Source organism: Paralichthys olivaceus, chromosome 22 (assembly GCF_024713975.1).
Source record: "Paralichthys olivaceus isolate ysfri-2021 chromosome 22, ASM2471397v2, whole genome shotgun sequence".
Lineage (NCBI taxonomy): Eukaryota > Metazoa > Chordata > Actinopteri > Pleuronectiformes > Paralichthyidae > Paralichthys > Paralichthys olivaceus.
The window spans coordinates 4634656-4650926 of NC_091114.1; the positions used below are offsets into that span (position 1 = coordinate 4634656).

Sequence of the window (16271 nt, forward strand, 5' to 3'; positions counted from 1 at the left end):
GTAGATTAGTTGCGAGAGCTACTATTCTCACATTATCTTGTGACATCTTTTAACCAAAAGGTCACAGTTTTGCTTCATAACAGCCACATTCTGACGTCACCAAAGCAGAAATTTGCCTCCTGACATTTGAAAACTGATCTTTAATAGTCAGATGAAAGTTGCTAGCTGATTATATTAGAGTTTCTAAGGTGACAGACATCTCTGATTAAATGGGATTTACAAAGTTTGTGAATAATGCAGGATGTTTTGGTATTAAATGTTAAAAAAGATACGGGAAGTCCTAAACTTCATAAAAACGCACCATTGAATTATGTACATTCAATATTGTCTGCTTATTATCTGCAGTTCTTTAAATAAGTGGGGAAAGGGTGAAAGTGCAGAGAAGTGAGGATTGGGGGGCGGGGGTGGGGGGTGGGGTGATGAAGAGATGCAGGGACCGAGTGATGGATTGCAGCAGGGCCGCCGCAGCCATGTGATAGGCGTCTCTTCAAAGACATGCTCTGTGCTTTGTTGTGGGACATGTGTGCTGCACACTGTCCCATTGTCTCCGGCATAGACAGAGAAGGAGGCCACACACCAGACCACACCACAGCTTTTTATCTGGGAATAGTTGTGTGTGTGTGTGTGTGTGTGTGTGTGTGTGTGTGTGTGTGTGTGTGTGCGTGCGCGTGTGTGTGTGTGTGCGTGTGTGTACGCTCATATCTGTCTGTGTTTTTGGCCACATCTACACAGAGTGAGAAGAGTCCCTCAATTACTGTCTGTGGTTTCATAATAACGACCGACGCAACTGTGATTTGTTGAGAGGGGATTGGAGACGGCTTCTAAGCGCTGTATGTGAATTTGCATTTGGAATGAAGTGAGCCGAGCCGTTCTTACTCAGCAACAGGGAAATATATAAATTATGAATTAAAGCAATAATGCTTTCACAGCTTTGCTGCATTGTGGTTATGGCAGTTACTCATATGCCAGGGTTTAATTTTAATCCTGTGGATTTGGACCATATCATCCATTCGTAAAAGGATCTTTGCACACTTACAGAGTCTATGTGAAGCCAATTGAGCATGCTGTGGCAGAGAACCTCTTTGAAAGCGTCCTTGAGAACACCAAAAAAGATTCTGCTCTGGTACAAGCCACTTAAGGATTTTTCTGGTACTTGAAAGAACCCTATTTTGTGAAAGTGTGTAGTAGTTTCTTTTTTACTTTTTTAATGGGCTCTTTGCTCTCTCACTATCTCACATGTACATTCTCTCACTTTCCATCTCCCTCTTCTTTCGACAACAAACCCACGCCACATCGTTTTCACAGCAATCACTGCACAATCTGGAGAACGGCGAAATGAGCAGGTAGCAGGCGGGCGGCCCTGCTCTGAAAAATGAAGGGTCATCTTTGTTCTACCATTCTTTCTCATTTGTCCACGGCCGCTCGTTTCCAGAGCTGCCACGCGGAGAAGAAGACCGCCTCGGGGCGAGCCGGCGAGCAGCGTTTCTGCACAGTCACAGTGTGTGGAAGTTGTAATTAAAGAACTAAATAAAAAAGGGCTGCGGCCTGCGCTCTCCACTTAGCGAGCCTCCACAGTGCGTTCGGTCAGGTCTGGGCGAGGGCTAATTGACACTGTGGGAGATCCAAGTCCTGCACCAAGCTTCTAAGTCTTAGGACACAGGGCTGCTCCCATTGTGTGGCCTCCAAAGTCCCATTTTTTTTTCTGCGTGTGTGTGTATGTGTGTACTTTGCGTTTGTTGAGGTTCTGCATGCAATAACTCACACGGCTTTGCCAGCACGTGCTTCATCATGCAAAAATATTCCAGGGCACTGATGCGTCTTGGTTCTGTTCCGTCATTGCTATGATAATGAATATGTAAGACTTAATGTGGAGCAGAAGGCAAGAAGTGGATTTAATATTAAACTTTACAATTCATAATGGAACAAAGTATCTAAACTCCATAGATGAGTAAGTGTGTGAAGTTGTGCCAATTCACAAATAGATGAGCTGTTATCTTTTAAAATCCACACACACACACACACACACACACACACACGTATATTTATGTATATACATACATAATATAAATATATATATAGGGTTATAAATATATGTACATATGTGTAGTATACTCAGATGTGTAGTATACTCAGTATGTTCAAGATTTGAACATTGAGTTGAATGGTCTTCAAGCAACATGTGGACTAAACTAGATTTCAGATAATCCTGGTGCTGGTAATAAGACTTATTGAGCTGATCTGGCAGTAAAAACCCATGATGGGCCATGATTCTATTTACTGGAAGGCCTTTTCAGTGAAGCAGCTACAGGAAGTATGTATTTATAACAGCTCATGGATATGAAAACATTCCCATATTGCAGTGGTGAAGAAAGTATTTTAAACACGAATGGGCATTGTAACAAAGACTTCTGATATGAAAATCCTGTTTAGTATAGTGATACTGCAGCAGCTTGATTAAAATAATTGTCAGTGTATCACAACATGTTTAAAATTCCAAATAATTCAGAGCAGATGTGTTGCAAAATACTGGATAATGAGGCTTGTTGTGAAATATACACTGTGTCTAATTTTAGTCTGAGTGCACTGTCTCATGCCTTGCGGTGTGTGTTTTCCCCCTCCAGCTATGGTGTCCTGCTGTGGGAGCTGCTTACAGGAGAGGCACCGTACAAAGGGATTGACGGACTCGCTGTTGCCTACGGAGTCGCCGTCAACAAGCTCACGCTGCCCATCCCTTCCACGTGCCCGGAACCCTTTGCTCAGCTCATGTCAGGTGGGGGGCTCACCTTCGCATGTGTACCAATGTAACTGGATGCCCTCGTGCCACTGCTGCTTTCAGTTCAATGGTGTGCGAGTCCGCTCGCGTGTGTTCATTGGTGTCCCTGGCATGCTCTCTTTCCATTTCCCCAAAGCTGGGCTGAAATTGAGAAAACAAATTCCTGTATGTTAATAACTCGGCTGTGCAGGGGAAGTGTGTTGTGCTGGAGCCACCAGCGTGTTTGTAACAGTTTATGCTCTTCCTTTGTTTAGTTTCAAGTTAAAAAGAAATGTCACCTGGGTGCTTTCTAACATGTTAACTGCTTTGTACCAAACGTACGTTTGCTTTGAAGCAGACGCAGTTCACAATCTTTCCACTTAGCCTCTTGTCTTGATGTCAGCTTGTATTTCTACCACAGTATTCATAAAGGAGATCAGTGCACACAAACCACCGATAGCCACCTCAGAGGATTCATTAATTATTGGATTGGCTTTTGATCTGCTTGTACGGCCCCAAGTGTTGCAGCAAATTATGCGCAACCCCCCACAGCCAGTTAATAAAGCGTAACACTTTGAATAAGCGATCAACCTGACTCCAGATGTTCACACAGGCTCATGCTCATGTCTGATATATGTGAAAATAAAAACGACAAGTGTTGCTGCAGAATATTCATTCAATTAACATAAATAACCAACTCAGTTCGTCATCTGGCCTGATTTTAAGGCTTCACATTCATCTGGGTGATAGAATTGGTCTTTTTTACAGTGAAGATCAGTGTGTGTGTGTGACTACTATGGTGAATCACTGAGTGACTTCCTTCTTTCACGACCCTTGATTCAAGACAAATCTCCGAAGAAGTGAAACTGTTGTGGACAAGATTTTCCATTTGTTTTGAGGAAACAAGATTTTACCACTCGGTACAAACTAAATAAAACTTATAGTAATTTAAGGACAAAGACGGATTAGAGTTGTTCCAACATAAAACTCCTTAATACCTGTTTTTCTTCACTTTGGCAGCTTGTGTACACATAATAAGCCTAAGATTACATCTGTGTGGTGTAGAACCAGCTGTCTGACTGTTCCTGCTCTATACATAACAGAGTGCTGGGACCAGGACCCCCACCGGAGACCCAATTTCAGCTCCATCCTGGCCCAGCTGATGGCGCTGGAGAGGCAGGTGAAGGAAGAGATGCCACAGGACTCCTTCCACTCCCTGCAGGAGGACTGGAAACTGGAGATCCAGGACATGTTTGATGAGCTCCGGGCTAAAGAGAAGGTACACGGCACTGAGCAAACCATTCGCATACTTCTTTTTCTCAAGTGATCCTTGCTGTCCATTCAGCTACCCAGAATTCTCTATTACTGCTAGAAGCCGACTTATCTTGACTCTCTCGCTATCTTCTCTCTGGCTGAAGACTCTGGTCATGCTCAGTGAGTGCACGGGCAGGGTGCATGCATGCAGGCAGGCAGGTTGGTTAGTGATAGACAGGAACTCTGACCAGTCTTTTCATTCAGACCGATTGCGAGGGCCACAGACACTGGCATTTTTTCTTTTTTTTAGACGACTTTATTTATTAATGGCTATTGGGACATGAAGTGTTTCAGAAACAAATCACCAACCCTACCTTTATTAGATAAATCCATACAAATGTATCATGGGAGTTTATTATCTCTGCAGTTTTACCTAAAGAAGTCATAAATGTACTAATATCAAACTGTGAAGCAATGTAATCACTAGATAAATATACAACTAAATGAGCAATATTTGCCACCGATACACATTTACATTCATACCTGAAGTAATTTATCCGCAACGACGGCACATCAAAGAAACATTCATATTAGTTTTGGATGTTCATTTCCCTGTGATCTTTGTTTTTATTTGGTTGGAACAGTATCTAATGTAAGGTTCCTGGAGGAGAAGTCCATATACTGAACACTAATCTGTGTGACATCAAATAAAATGTCAAATAGAAGCTGTTAGTCATCTTGCCAGGTTTCACTGCAATCAACGTCACTGTCACCCAGGAGGAGATAAGACTTTAAACCTGCGTAACTTCAGTCGTGCATGATTGGGACTCGCTGATATTAAACACCTCCTTCCTCCTCCATCAGGAGCTGCGGTGCCGCGAGGAGGAGCTGAAGCGGGCGGCTCTGGAGCAGAAGTCCCATGAAGAGTTCCTGCGGCAGCGCGAGCAGCAGCTGGCCCAGTGGGAGCAGGACGTGTTCGAGCGCGAACTCAGCCTCCTCATCCACCACCTGAACCAGAACCAGGAGAAGCCCAACGTCAAGAAGAGGAAGGGCACCTTCAAGAAGCACAAGCTCAAGAGCAAGAACGGCGAGAAGATCAGCATGCCCCAAGGTGTGTGTCAGTGTGTGTGTTTGAAGTGTCTTTGATTTGTTCAGTCACAAACAAAGATTGTGTCAGCCTGCAGTCTTGACGAGAAATCCCATTCCTAGAGCCATTACTGGCTCAGTCTCAACAAGCAATAAAAACAACAACAAAAGTAAAAAAAAAAATGCAAGAGAGCAGTGAAGAGGAAGTGTGTGTGTGTGTGAGGGGAGGGTGTCCTGTAATACAATTGTTTTGTAGCTCTGCTTGGCTGCAGGTTCATATCAGGGCTGGACTCCTGATACTTGAACAGAACGCTGCATATATGTAATAACTTTGAAATAGTTTCCTTCTATTTTCATCACAAAAAAAGCAACAGCTCTTCAAAAGGTTTTCTTTCACTTTATTCTGAAAAAGCCCCTAAAACATCACCATGGTTTTGACAAAGACGATACTAAAGCATTGATCTCACAGGTCTGACTTGCTGATGCTATATCTGCACTGACCCACTTGTTGCTGCTTTTTTTTTTTCCTGTCCCACTCATCTGGCTGCTGCTCCTTATGTATCCTCTACTATCCCAAAGTCACGTGGGCCGCTGCAGTTCACATCCACTGGGGTTCAGTGTGTGCGAGTGTATTTTGGGCTGAGCAAGCATGCGTGAATGTGTGTGTCTGTGTGTCTGTGTGTGTGTGTGTCTGTGTGTGTTGTGGTTAGGCCTTTCCCAGCAGCAGCAGTGCAGTGATGTGGTGGTGGGGGTTTGATGAGAGGGGAGAGTGAGCCAACCACGCCTCAACACTTCCTGTCCATGGATAGGTTGCTGGCCTCTCTCATTTTCTTGCTCTCATTCTATGTCTCCCTCTCACTGTCTCTCTCTCTCTTGTTCTCTCTCAACCTTGTTCTATTTAGATGTCCCCCTTTCCTCCTGTTTTTCTTCTTCCAAGTGTTTTTATTCTCTTTCTGACCTTTCCTTTTTTCCTTTCCTCTTTACACCAATGATTATCATTATTTTCCTTCATCCTGTGTTGATATTGCTCTTTACACCCTGTGGAGTAATAGTTTATCTCACATCTTTATCAAAAGTTGAAATTAATAAGAACGTGACCAGATGGTTCTTTTTTCAGGAATTAGGATTTTAAATCGTTTTTATTTGCTCACATACACAGACAGTATTTGTAGCGATGTGCAGAGTGGTATGCTCTCAAGGCTGTCCTAAAAGGCTAGAGTGAAAAAATAAGAACCAGGAAAAGAAATGGAAAGGATGAAAATTCGAGGATAAAAGACACTGAGGCTTTTCTGTAGCATTGCAAATTTGACTCAGTCATGGTTATATAGCGGGTAAATATACAAAGAAACGAATTATTTATACTTGAAATAGAGAGATAGCAACGTTGGTGTGTGGCTGTGGTGGCTCGTTTTATTAGCCATGTAACGTAAGGATACTGCAATCTTCTTACACAGCACATTTTTACGTCTCAAACATTTCAGATGAGAACATATATTGCTTTGAATCTCCTGAGAAACTCTGAAACTACTGTGACAGTCAGTCACAGGCTTTTTTTTTTTTGAGAAATAAGGAAGCTAAACACAAGTGTTGCAACCTTCAAAACAGCTGACAGCTCTTTGGCGTGTATGAATGTGAAGTCGAGCGAGGAAACCCAGACTTGTGTGTAAATGGAATGGTAAAATGGATGGCCTCTAAATAGCTCTTTTCTTGACAACGGCCACTCAAAGTGCTTTACACTACGAGGCACAACCGCCCTTCCAAACACACATTCATACAGCAACTCTCAAAACTTGTATATAACGGCGATACAGCTCAGGCAATTTGGGGTTCACTGTCCAGTCCAAGGTCACGTCGACATATATATATATTTATATAAATATGTGTGTGTTTGTTTTTGTTGCAGATTTCATCCATAAGATTACAGTGCAAGCATCCCCTGGCCTGGAGAAGAGGCGCAACTCTCCTGATCTGGGTTCAGGCTCCTCGCCCTCCTTTGGCCCTCGTTTCCGTGCGATCCAACGTGAGTACAGCCATTTTTTGGCCCTGGATGCGTACACGTGTGTGAGCTCCCAGAGACATTTGGAAAAACAAAGAATGTAGCATCTCTGGCCTTCTTGCTTGCTCACACAGACTCTGTTGCAACATTACATCTCAGTTTTCAATCCTCTTTCATGTGCTCTCAACCACCCACTCGTCTTCTTTGTCTTCCCCTGTGGGTCCCCTCTCGCACTCTCTACCCCTCCCTGGCTTACTGCTCTCTCTGTCTCTCACACACACCCTTTTCCCTTTTCAATAGTCTGTTCCAGTCCAAATATTATCTGACTTCCTTTCACTGGTTTTTTTCCACTGCAGCCTGGCTCTGCAGTTAGCCCAGTGCTGCAGCGGGGGGAGCCATGGAGCTGTATTCTCCATGCAGGAACGCTCCACAGTTTTTATATGCATGTAGTGGCTACAGTGCGGTTGACTGAATTAAAAATAAGCTGGGAGGAATTCATTGCTGCAGGAGAAAGGTTGAGAAGGGTTGCAGCAGTGGCAGAGATTTACAATACTCCTCTGCTTGTCATGCTCGCAGACAAACGCCCCGAGATCGAGCTTCCTTCTGAAGGAAACTGTAGGCAGTAGGTCACGGGCCGTCTTAACAAAACCCAAAAGGAAATTTGTGGTGCAGCAACAGGCAGTGAATGTTTTTTTTTCCCTAAACAATTACTACTGGGGGTTGACATAAAAGCACAAACTGCAGTGAAACATTTATCTGTAAAAGTGGTTAGTAAATCCAAAACATCTGTCGGCTTCATTTGTTCATTAAATAGAGGGCTGGTTTTCTTTACTTCCTAATGACTCCCCTTAATGGCAATCACTAAGCCATGAGTGTGCCAGTCATTAAAATGTGTTTAGTGGATATTTATGCTTGCCCTCTGAGTAGAAAGCAGTGATTTATTGCTGGTGCTTTTCAAACATATTTGTCTAGAGAACTGCCAAAATGATTTGCTTTAGTGCACAGAGCTCCATTCAACGGGGTTTTTGTTCAGTGAATGCAAGTTAATAAAGGGTGGCACAAGGAAACTACAGAGCGATTGTCTTCCAGGTAAAGTCACCCATTCTGCCATAGTCTACTGAATTCAATAACAAGAAAATTAAATCATTCTGCAATTTTTCAGGGACTTTCGGAGTACAAGAATTAGCGTTTTAGCATCTCGGTAGACTGTTATCTAATGGATACAGCAGCTCATTTATTTTTGCAATGGTAGCATGTTTAGTTTTCTCCCCTGTCTCACTAGTCCTATTCCTCATTCCACCTCCAGGACCTGAGGTATAGAGGTTGCTACATGTACTATAAATGTGCATCCTCTGTATATGCTATCAATATTATTATTATTACTCCAATTTAGCTAGTGGTGTTGCTATCATGAAGGCATTGTTAATTGGTCCACCCACTGCTTTTGTCCCGACATAAATATCTCAATAGCGTTTGCATTGATTGAGATAAAATTGAGTTCAAGTTCTCATTTGTCATGTGCAAGTTAACTAAGGGTCAGCAGTAAATGGTCTGAGTAGTAAATGGTCTTTATGTACGTTGTGCTTTTCTATTCTTGATTACCACTCAAAGCACTTTGCAGTCTTTTGCCATCCTTCACAAAATAATCGCCACCCTCGTGCTAATATTTCACTCATGTAGACACATTTTCCAATATTTAGCTGAAGGGACATCATTTGAATATTCAGAGGATGATATAGATATAGGTGATTCGTTAACATTCACCCCACACTTCTGTTTATGGCCAAATACCCTCAAAGCTAAAGCTGCTTTCAGACCCACACTGAGCTCCACTGGGGGAAAAAAAGTTGTGGATCTCTCTCCTGATCCCGATCTGCACCACAATTTAATGAGTTCCTCCTTGGGTCATGCCTCACTCCTCCACAACATTTTATGGAAACCAGTTAAGAAGTTTCTGTGTTATCCTGCTAACAACCTGCAAACTAATGCAGATGAAAACATAACCTCCTTGGCTGAGGCACTGACACTCTCCTCAGCCTCAGCTGTACTTTGTGCATAGTGATAATTACCAGATGATAGCTTGCTGAACTTAGTAAACATTAAACCTGCCAAACATCTGCAGTTTGCATAGCTGTTTGTTTCATATAGTATAGCAGCTAATGAATATCATCTTTGTTCATACTGTATAACAGTAGTAGAAATGCAACATGAAGCAGATGATGAGTGGATGAGCTAAACATAAGATGATGACATTAATGCAGACAAATTGCAAAAGGAAAGGAGTGTTTACAGAGGAAAATTCTGGGGATTTTCTTTTTCAAGCCCCAGTTTGATATTGATGAAATTGCAACGCTGACACTATCAACCGACTTCTGTGGATGCTTTGAAAAACATTGTGTCGGAGAGCGATGGGAGGCAAAGTGCACGAGCTAGCCCGCCAGTGTAGTGCAGGCCAATTGAAATAGAACAACTTGTCTGTTCAGAGAGCATAGCTGCAATTTGTGAGGCTGCAATGGAAATGACATGAACGGGCGAGAGAATGGCTGGGAATAAGCATCGTCAGAAATACAGTGATAGCTTTGAAGACTTAAAGTTCTATTTTCCACTTTTGTCTCTTCCTTTGTCAAACATGTCAGCTATAGTTCTGTGAAGGTTCCATTTAGCTTTGTCAGGTTAAATAGTGTGAGTGCAAGGTGTTGTGGCAGGAAGCCCAGTCTGTGCATGACTGACTGTTCACATGCTTTGTGTTTGTAGCACATGCCATTCAGTGGGCTGGTTAAGAGAAATTCACAGCTTTTATTTGCACACTGCACTTCCTGTCATCTTCTATTAAGCCCTTTTGCCATTGGTCTAAAACCCCACTAACATCTGGCTGTTGTCTGCAATGGTAATAGATTCAAACAGCATTCACTCCTGGGTCAAATGACTCTGCAGTAGACACAGGTTTTTATTGGCTTCAGCGCCGTTCAGCAGCAATGGACTCAAATCTTTTTGGAATGGAGGCAATTTTTAGCAAGTTTACCTGCGTTTAAAAAAACCTTCTCATACCTGCAAATGTTGGTAAAGAGGTATCAGGGTCCTTCGTACACCTCCTGCTCTGTAAACCATTCCCCATTAGACTAAATCCCTTATATTGACGTCATCATAACACAAATTAAGAGGAAACCGGGACTCGTTGAAGTTTCATGAAATGTAGCTGTGGGGTCAGTTAAATGTCACCGTGTTGGAGACGAGTGTGGGCCTGCCTTAATTGTTGTTGTGAAAGATGCCTTTTTAAAAATGCCTCACTCACCTCATTAGAATACAGCAGGGTGGTATGCATACTGATAATGTGCCGGCTTATATTTATCTCCCTTATTCTTTGCAGTCAGTCCCAGTGACAACAGCAGGACGTTCGGGCTGAGCCCAGTCTGGCCTCTAGAGGCGTCCTCTCTCAAACAATCCAACGGAGACCTGAGGTTGTGCCCCCACTGGAGGCCCCAGAGCCCGAAAAGTCCCAAAAGCCCCAAAGTGCTGCGCCTCAGTCCGCAGGAAAGCAGGTACAGCATTTTCTTTAACATGTGAACATTTACAAGGACTCAACTTAGTTCAGCACCACGCTTCAATGTTGTTTGATTTTGTGTCGCTTTCAGTCTTTCGATGAGAGCCAAGCTCCTGGGGTCAGACAGCAATGAGAACGGAGAGTCCAAGGATGACTTTGAGGAGTACAGACCCTCCACCCCCACCCCTCCCTCTGCTCAGAACGGTAACCGGCGCCCTCCATCACCTGCCTGAACGCCAGTTGCATCTTCCATTAGCTGGTGTTATAATTCACACTGGCATGAGTGTGAATTATAAATAGACGTTAAATGAATAATAAATGCACTGAGTGTTCTTTTTCTGTCTCTTTCTCCTTCTCTGTCTTTCTAAAACTTAAAAAATCATTTTTCTCTCTCGGCAGGCTCCTCAGTGAAGAACAGCCTGCGGCTTCCTCTACCTCAGGGAGACTCGGGCAGCGAGGAAGGTGGCTCCTCCCCAGCTGGCTCCCCCAGGCCTGAGAGGGGTTCCCACAGTGGCCTGATTAAGAGCACGCACCGGGTCCTGCTCGGCGGTGGCTCCCTTCTGGCCTCCATAGGATTGGGTCGCTGCCTTGATATGCCCCCAAGGGTGCCCCCTCGAACTAACCCCCCATCCCTAGAGGACCGCACCACCTTCGAACTAGAGATCTCCTCCCCTAAGCCCCTCATTTCAGACCCCCCAGTAGTGAACGACCTTATCTCCTTCTCCACCTCTGAGCCGCTCCCCAAACCGTTCTTGGATTTAGCTCTGCAGTACCAAGAACTCAAGCCCTTGCCCCTGACTCCACCACCGCCAAACCCCCGCGAAAGGAGTAGCCACCGGACGCCGCACAGTCCGCAGAGCCCCAGGACCCCCCTGCAGCACGACAGGAACAGCCCAGCGGAATGGACCCTGAGTTCCCATTCTTCCAACGGGGAGATGGTCTGCGAGGCCTGGGATCACAAAGCTGACAGGAGGAGGAGGTCCAGCCCAAGCCTGCACACCTCCCAGCTAGGTCAGTTTTTTACCTTAAAGGGGTATTCCACCAATTTTAAAGGGAAAAGATTCTTGCAATATGTTAAGTGTAAGAAATCCACTGACTCATACCTGGGGCTAGAAGTCATTTGAAGTTTATTTTGAACATTTTTCTTTTGTCTCACAACCTTGTGAAAGTACATCTCTTCTCTAGATTGGGTCTTTGGTTTCTTTTTAATTTAGCAGCATGATTTAACCACATTTCTTCAGGACGCCCTACACTGAAACTGGATCCAACTTATACCTTGAATGATAATTTGCATATCTCAGGTAACAGCTGGCCCCCCAGACTTCACTGCTAATACTTGCTCAGCAAAGGCAGCATCCAATCTTCTGCCAGTCTTCTGTTGTTTCCCTCAGAGTCTGAGATTCTCTTTTATTGCAAAGTTGACAGCAAAACATGAGGCAGCACAGCTGAGGTCAAAGAGCCCGAAAGTGCTGGATTCAGAGTTGCTGAATCTTCTTGAATTCACACAGACGCGGCAATGTCTTTGGCTGGAGCCCAGCTGTGCATTATGGTTGTATTGAGCGCAAATATGCTCATATCCAGACATGTCATGTGTGTTGTATGTTGTGATAAATATACATGCGTGACGCATGATAAAAGAGCACACTCAAGAGGGATTAGCATTAATTTCCGCCTTCTTATGTGTAAATAGGCGACTTTCCATTCTCATGGGGCATATTTATACTTTTGTTTTAATTCTTGTACAGTGTTGTGCTGCCAGACATTATCTGTGTACCAGCTGCTTTCATTTACAGTACATTCACATGTTTTTCCCAAAGACTAATATGCGTTTCTTAGAAGCACTGACACAGTTTAGAGCTGTAACGACGGAGGCGTGGGTATCGGTTGTTTTAAGAGCGAGTCGGCTTTACGAGGGGCTTTAAGAGTGCCCCCTGGGAACATTTCACACTCCGTATCTGGTCCGTTTGACTCACAAAGCCTCGGATTCTCCACAGAGCCGTTCTCGCAGCGCTGCCCCCAGGTAGCGAGCAGACATATCTCGCCTGCTCCGCCGCCAACAACCGTGATCTCACAAACCGCATGCGCTCATTACATGGGGCGCACAGAGGCGAAAAGCCACACTTAATTAAACAGGGAATGTTTCAGCTAAGCATCTTATTACGTTTATTGAGTGCAATGACTCAGATGCATTGACAGACTGCCACAAGGTTACTGGCTGTGAATGAGAGCTTGAAAGAGAGAGATGAATTCAGAGGAATCCTACACTGGTTTGCTCTCATGTGACTCCTGATTCCACTGTCTTGTCAGCTGAATAGATTTTGCATGTTGCTGTTCATGTAAGTAATACCATTTGGCAGACACATTACATTTAGGACATAGCAAATGTTCATTTGAGATGATTTATTCTGAGTTTAATGTTCTTGTCGGTGCTAATTTACACTTGCTGTTTGCTGCTTGCAGCTCCTCATGTAGTTACACGGCACTATGTTGTTCGCAGTGTAGACTAATTACATCAACATTCTGCGCTGGTGGTTGTTCCATTTCTTTTTGCAACAGTAGTCTTCCACTTTCATGTTTCTGTCTGGATCAATGTCATCACGCATATTTTTTGCAGTATGCGTTTTCGAGAATTATGCACGAACAAATGCTGCATTCAGATGGTGTAGGAATGCATCAAAGAGCAGTGGAGCAGCAGTGCAGCCGTGCAGCCGTTTGAAAGCACATTCCAGATAAACAATGAGAAACCTCCTCAAGCAAGAACATGAAGGATGATGAAGATGTTTAATATGTAGAATGTTTAAACCTTTTACATATATATTAGTCTTTGTCCTTTTACTCATCTTGCAGAGTCTGTTGTCTAGTGTCTTCTGTGGTTTTGCATCTTTGCATCATGGTAATTGTGTGTAATATAGCATTTTAAAAAATAGATTCAGGATATCTCTACCTCAGCTGCTACGTTTTTGACTATTGTATTTGAATTCTGTCTTTCGTAAGTCCCTCAGCCATGTTGAGTTGTAATTCTAAAATGCTGCGGAGCACGTTTAATACTTGTCTTTCTTTTCTTTTCAGTTTTGGACCTGCCCTTGTGCCAAGACACACAGGACTCTGAGGACAAACCTTCCGTGCCCTATTCTCTCCACCCAAACCCTGCTCTCTGGAGCCCCAAAACCCGCCGCCTGGAGGTCAGCGTCATCCCCCGGCCCCGCCCGTCACCCATCCGCCCCCGCATCGACCCCTGGAGCTTCATCTCCACTGGCGGCGTGAACTCAAGTGTGGGCCGCAGTGCTATCCGCTCGGACAGCAACCCCCTGGGCTATCAGCCTTCCCCTACAAACCCGTTCACCAACTGTGACCCGTTCCCATCACCGGACTGTGATCCATTTGCCCTCAAAGCTGACCCCTTGAGCGGCTCGGACACGGCTTCACCCTTCGACCCCTTCTCAACTCCCTTTCCCACATCCCGCTCTGCCCCGTGCTCCACCAACGGCTCGCCCACGTTGCCATCATTCCGCATAGTCCCCCTCAACCCAGCCGACTCGCCCCTGATTGACCTGGGCTGGGCGGCCTGCAACAAGCCCCTGGATGGCACCAAAGAGAGGGCTCACCCCCGCCGGACAATGGGGCTCAAGCCTTTCAAGTCCCCCACGCAGCTGAGAGACGACCGGTTCTAAACAAGGCCTTGTCTGTGGCTTGTGACCACCTCTCACTTCTGGGTGTTAAAAAGTGCAGTTTTAAAACAGGAACACATTCCAGGACAGTTTCCCCTACTTTGTCCTACATCTTAAAGGAAAGTCGAACCAATAGCTGGTGCCCATTTCATTCTCCTTCTCTATCTCTGTTTCTCTATCCCTTTGAAGGAGCAGACCACAGATCACTAGTCCCATCTTCAGATCCTATCAGACTCATCCGCTCATATCACCTGCTTTCATCACCCCCTACCTTTGAAGCATTGTGACAATGCAGAGGTGGATAAGCGACTTGCGTGGCTTCATCTGCCTCTACCTCTCTCCAGACTGAAAGCATTCAGGACAATGGAAAATTGGAGTGCCTTATTTCATGAAGTGTTTTTAATATATATTTTCAAGGTTCCTTGAATGGATAATCTGGTGCGTAGGGAAGATGCTTTGAATTTGGTTTAAATTTGCAAATCAGCTTAGTGTTGCTGTGGAAGAAAATGTCTTCTCCATGTGTGTGCGCGCATGTGTGCATGTATGTCTAGACTCATTGTTCAAGGAAAGCTTACTGTTGTTGTTTTTTTTAAACAGTCTGCCCTGATGCATTATGGGAGAAAGCACTCAGAGTGAATATTCTAGGCTGCTCAAGAAATCCAAGACAAAACCATGAACCAGGCATTCCACTTGGAAGCAGATAACATTCCAGTCACATTCCTCGGGAAATGCCAGGGATTGGACAGATTCATTGGCAGGCAACAGAGCACAGGAAACAAGACAGGGGAGCCCTCTGCGTTCCCTCCATATGCCAAAGAATGCCACTGTGACAGTGTAAGAGCCGGGACAAAGAGGGTCTGCAAATAAGTTGTTTTTACCTCCGCAGAGTGCCAGATGGGTGGGTTTGCCACACTGGACAAGACAGAGGGACAACAGTTATTAAACGTAAGTTTAATATACTTTTCTGTGGTTGTTTGACTTGTTTGACAATATCCCGACTGTCTTACCACCACCCGTCTGTTGCTTGAGGAAGGTTCAACCAAAAACAAGTATTGGCAGATACTACAATACATCAGTATGGACGCTTCATTCAGTCCACCAGAGTAGCAGCGGCCTCACAAAGCCAGCCCACAATTTCACAGTGCTCCACTAACCTGGTCATCATTGGTCTTTTCATCTAGTACCTGGACTAGGAAAACAAGATCTGGAAATGTTGCATAATCTCTCATGGATCCACCAAAATTTGTCTTGAAGAAAGTAGGAGCTGGAAGATTTAATATTCATGTTTTTCTTTACCCTGTAACAGAATCAGGAATATTTTATTGATCCCTGGAAGGAAATTGGATTTCATTACAGTCGCTGCAGCCAAGAATAGAAATATATATACAGACCAAGACAAGAGAATAAAATTAGAAGTTTGTAAAAAATCTGTGCATTATAATTGATATAATAGATACCTGCAAAACCTGATTCTAAAAGTTTTTTGGGACATTGTTGACATATTTAGCTTATGCACATGAGAGAGGTATCACATCTAACTCAACAAAACGAGAATTTCCGACAATGTCAAACTAGTCTTTTAAGATTTGGTAACATGCCTTAGAGGTTGTGAGTTGCAGGCTGGCTTTGCACGACTTGATTATAGGCCCTTCTGAACTCTCCTCACAGTTCCATGGTCAGAAAAGAAATCCATCCTAAACCATTATGTCAGTACTAAAATCATTTTTTTAGCATCAGGAGCCTTAACAGATAAGAATACACTCGGGAAATGTATGTATGAGGTGTGATGCATAACAGCATCCAAGGCTGTTTTTTTTTCCCTTCATGGCAATGAGCCGGTTCCCAAGCGCGTTAACATTAACATAATTGGTGTAGGTCAAGCATGTGAGCAACTGGAAGAGACCCACTTACACGTGGCCCCCAACTCGTCATGTTACCCATGTTTTCACTGGTGCATTAAAAGGTAGAAATACT

The 16271-nt window shown here is 44.2% G+C and overlaps 1 protein-coding gene across 1 annotated transcript in view; it reads left to right on the plus strand.

Annotated features, from left to right (window-relative positions):
• Window positions 1-15256, plus strand: part of LOC109637656 (mitogen-activated protein kinase kinase kinase 11) — a 36776-nt gene extending 21520 nt beyond the window's left edge. Inside the window, exons 3-10 of the mRNA XM_020100169.2 lie at window positions 2622-2770; window positions 3856-4031; window positions 4871-5117; window positions 6996-7112; window positions 10456-10627; window positions 10721-10833; window positions 11029-11640; window positions 13699-15256. Coding sequence (XP_019955728.2) covers window positions 2622-2770; window positions 3856-4031; window positions 4871-5117; window positions 6996-7112; window positions 10456-10627; window positions 10721-10833; window positions 11029-11640; window positions 13699-14300 — 2188 coding nt within the window. The 3' untranslated portion in view covers window positions 14301-15256. The remainder of the gene's footprint in view (window positions 1-2621; window positions 2771-3855; window positions 4032-4870; window positions 5118-6995; window positions 7113-10455; window positions 10628-10720; window positions 10834-11028; window positions 11641-13698) is intronic.
• Window positions 15257-16271: the final 1015 nt, after the last annotated feature.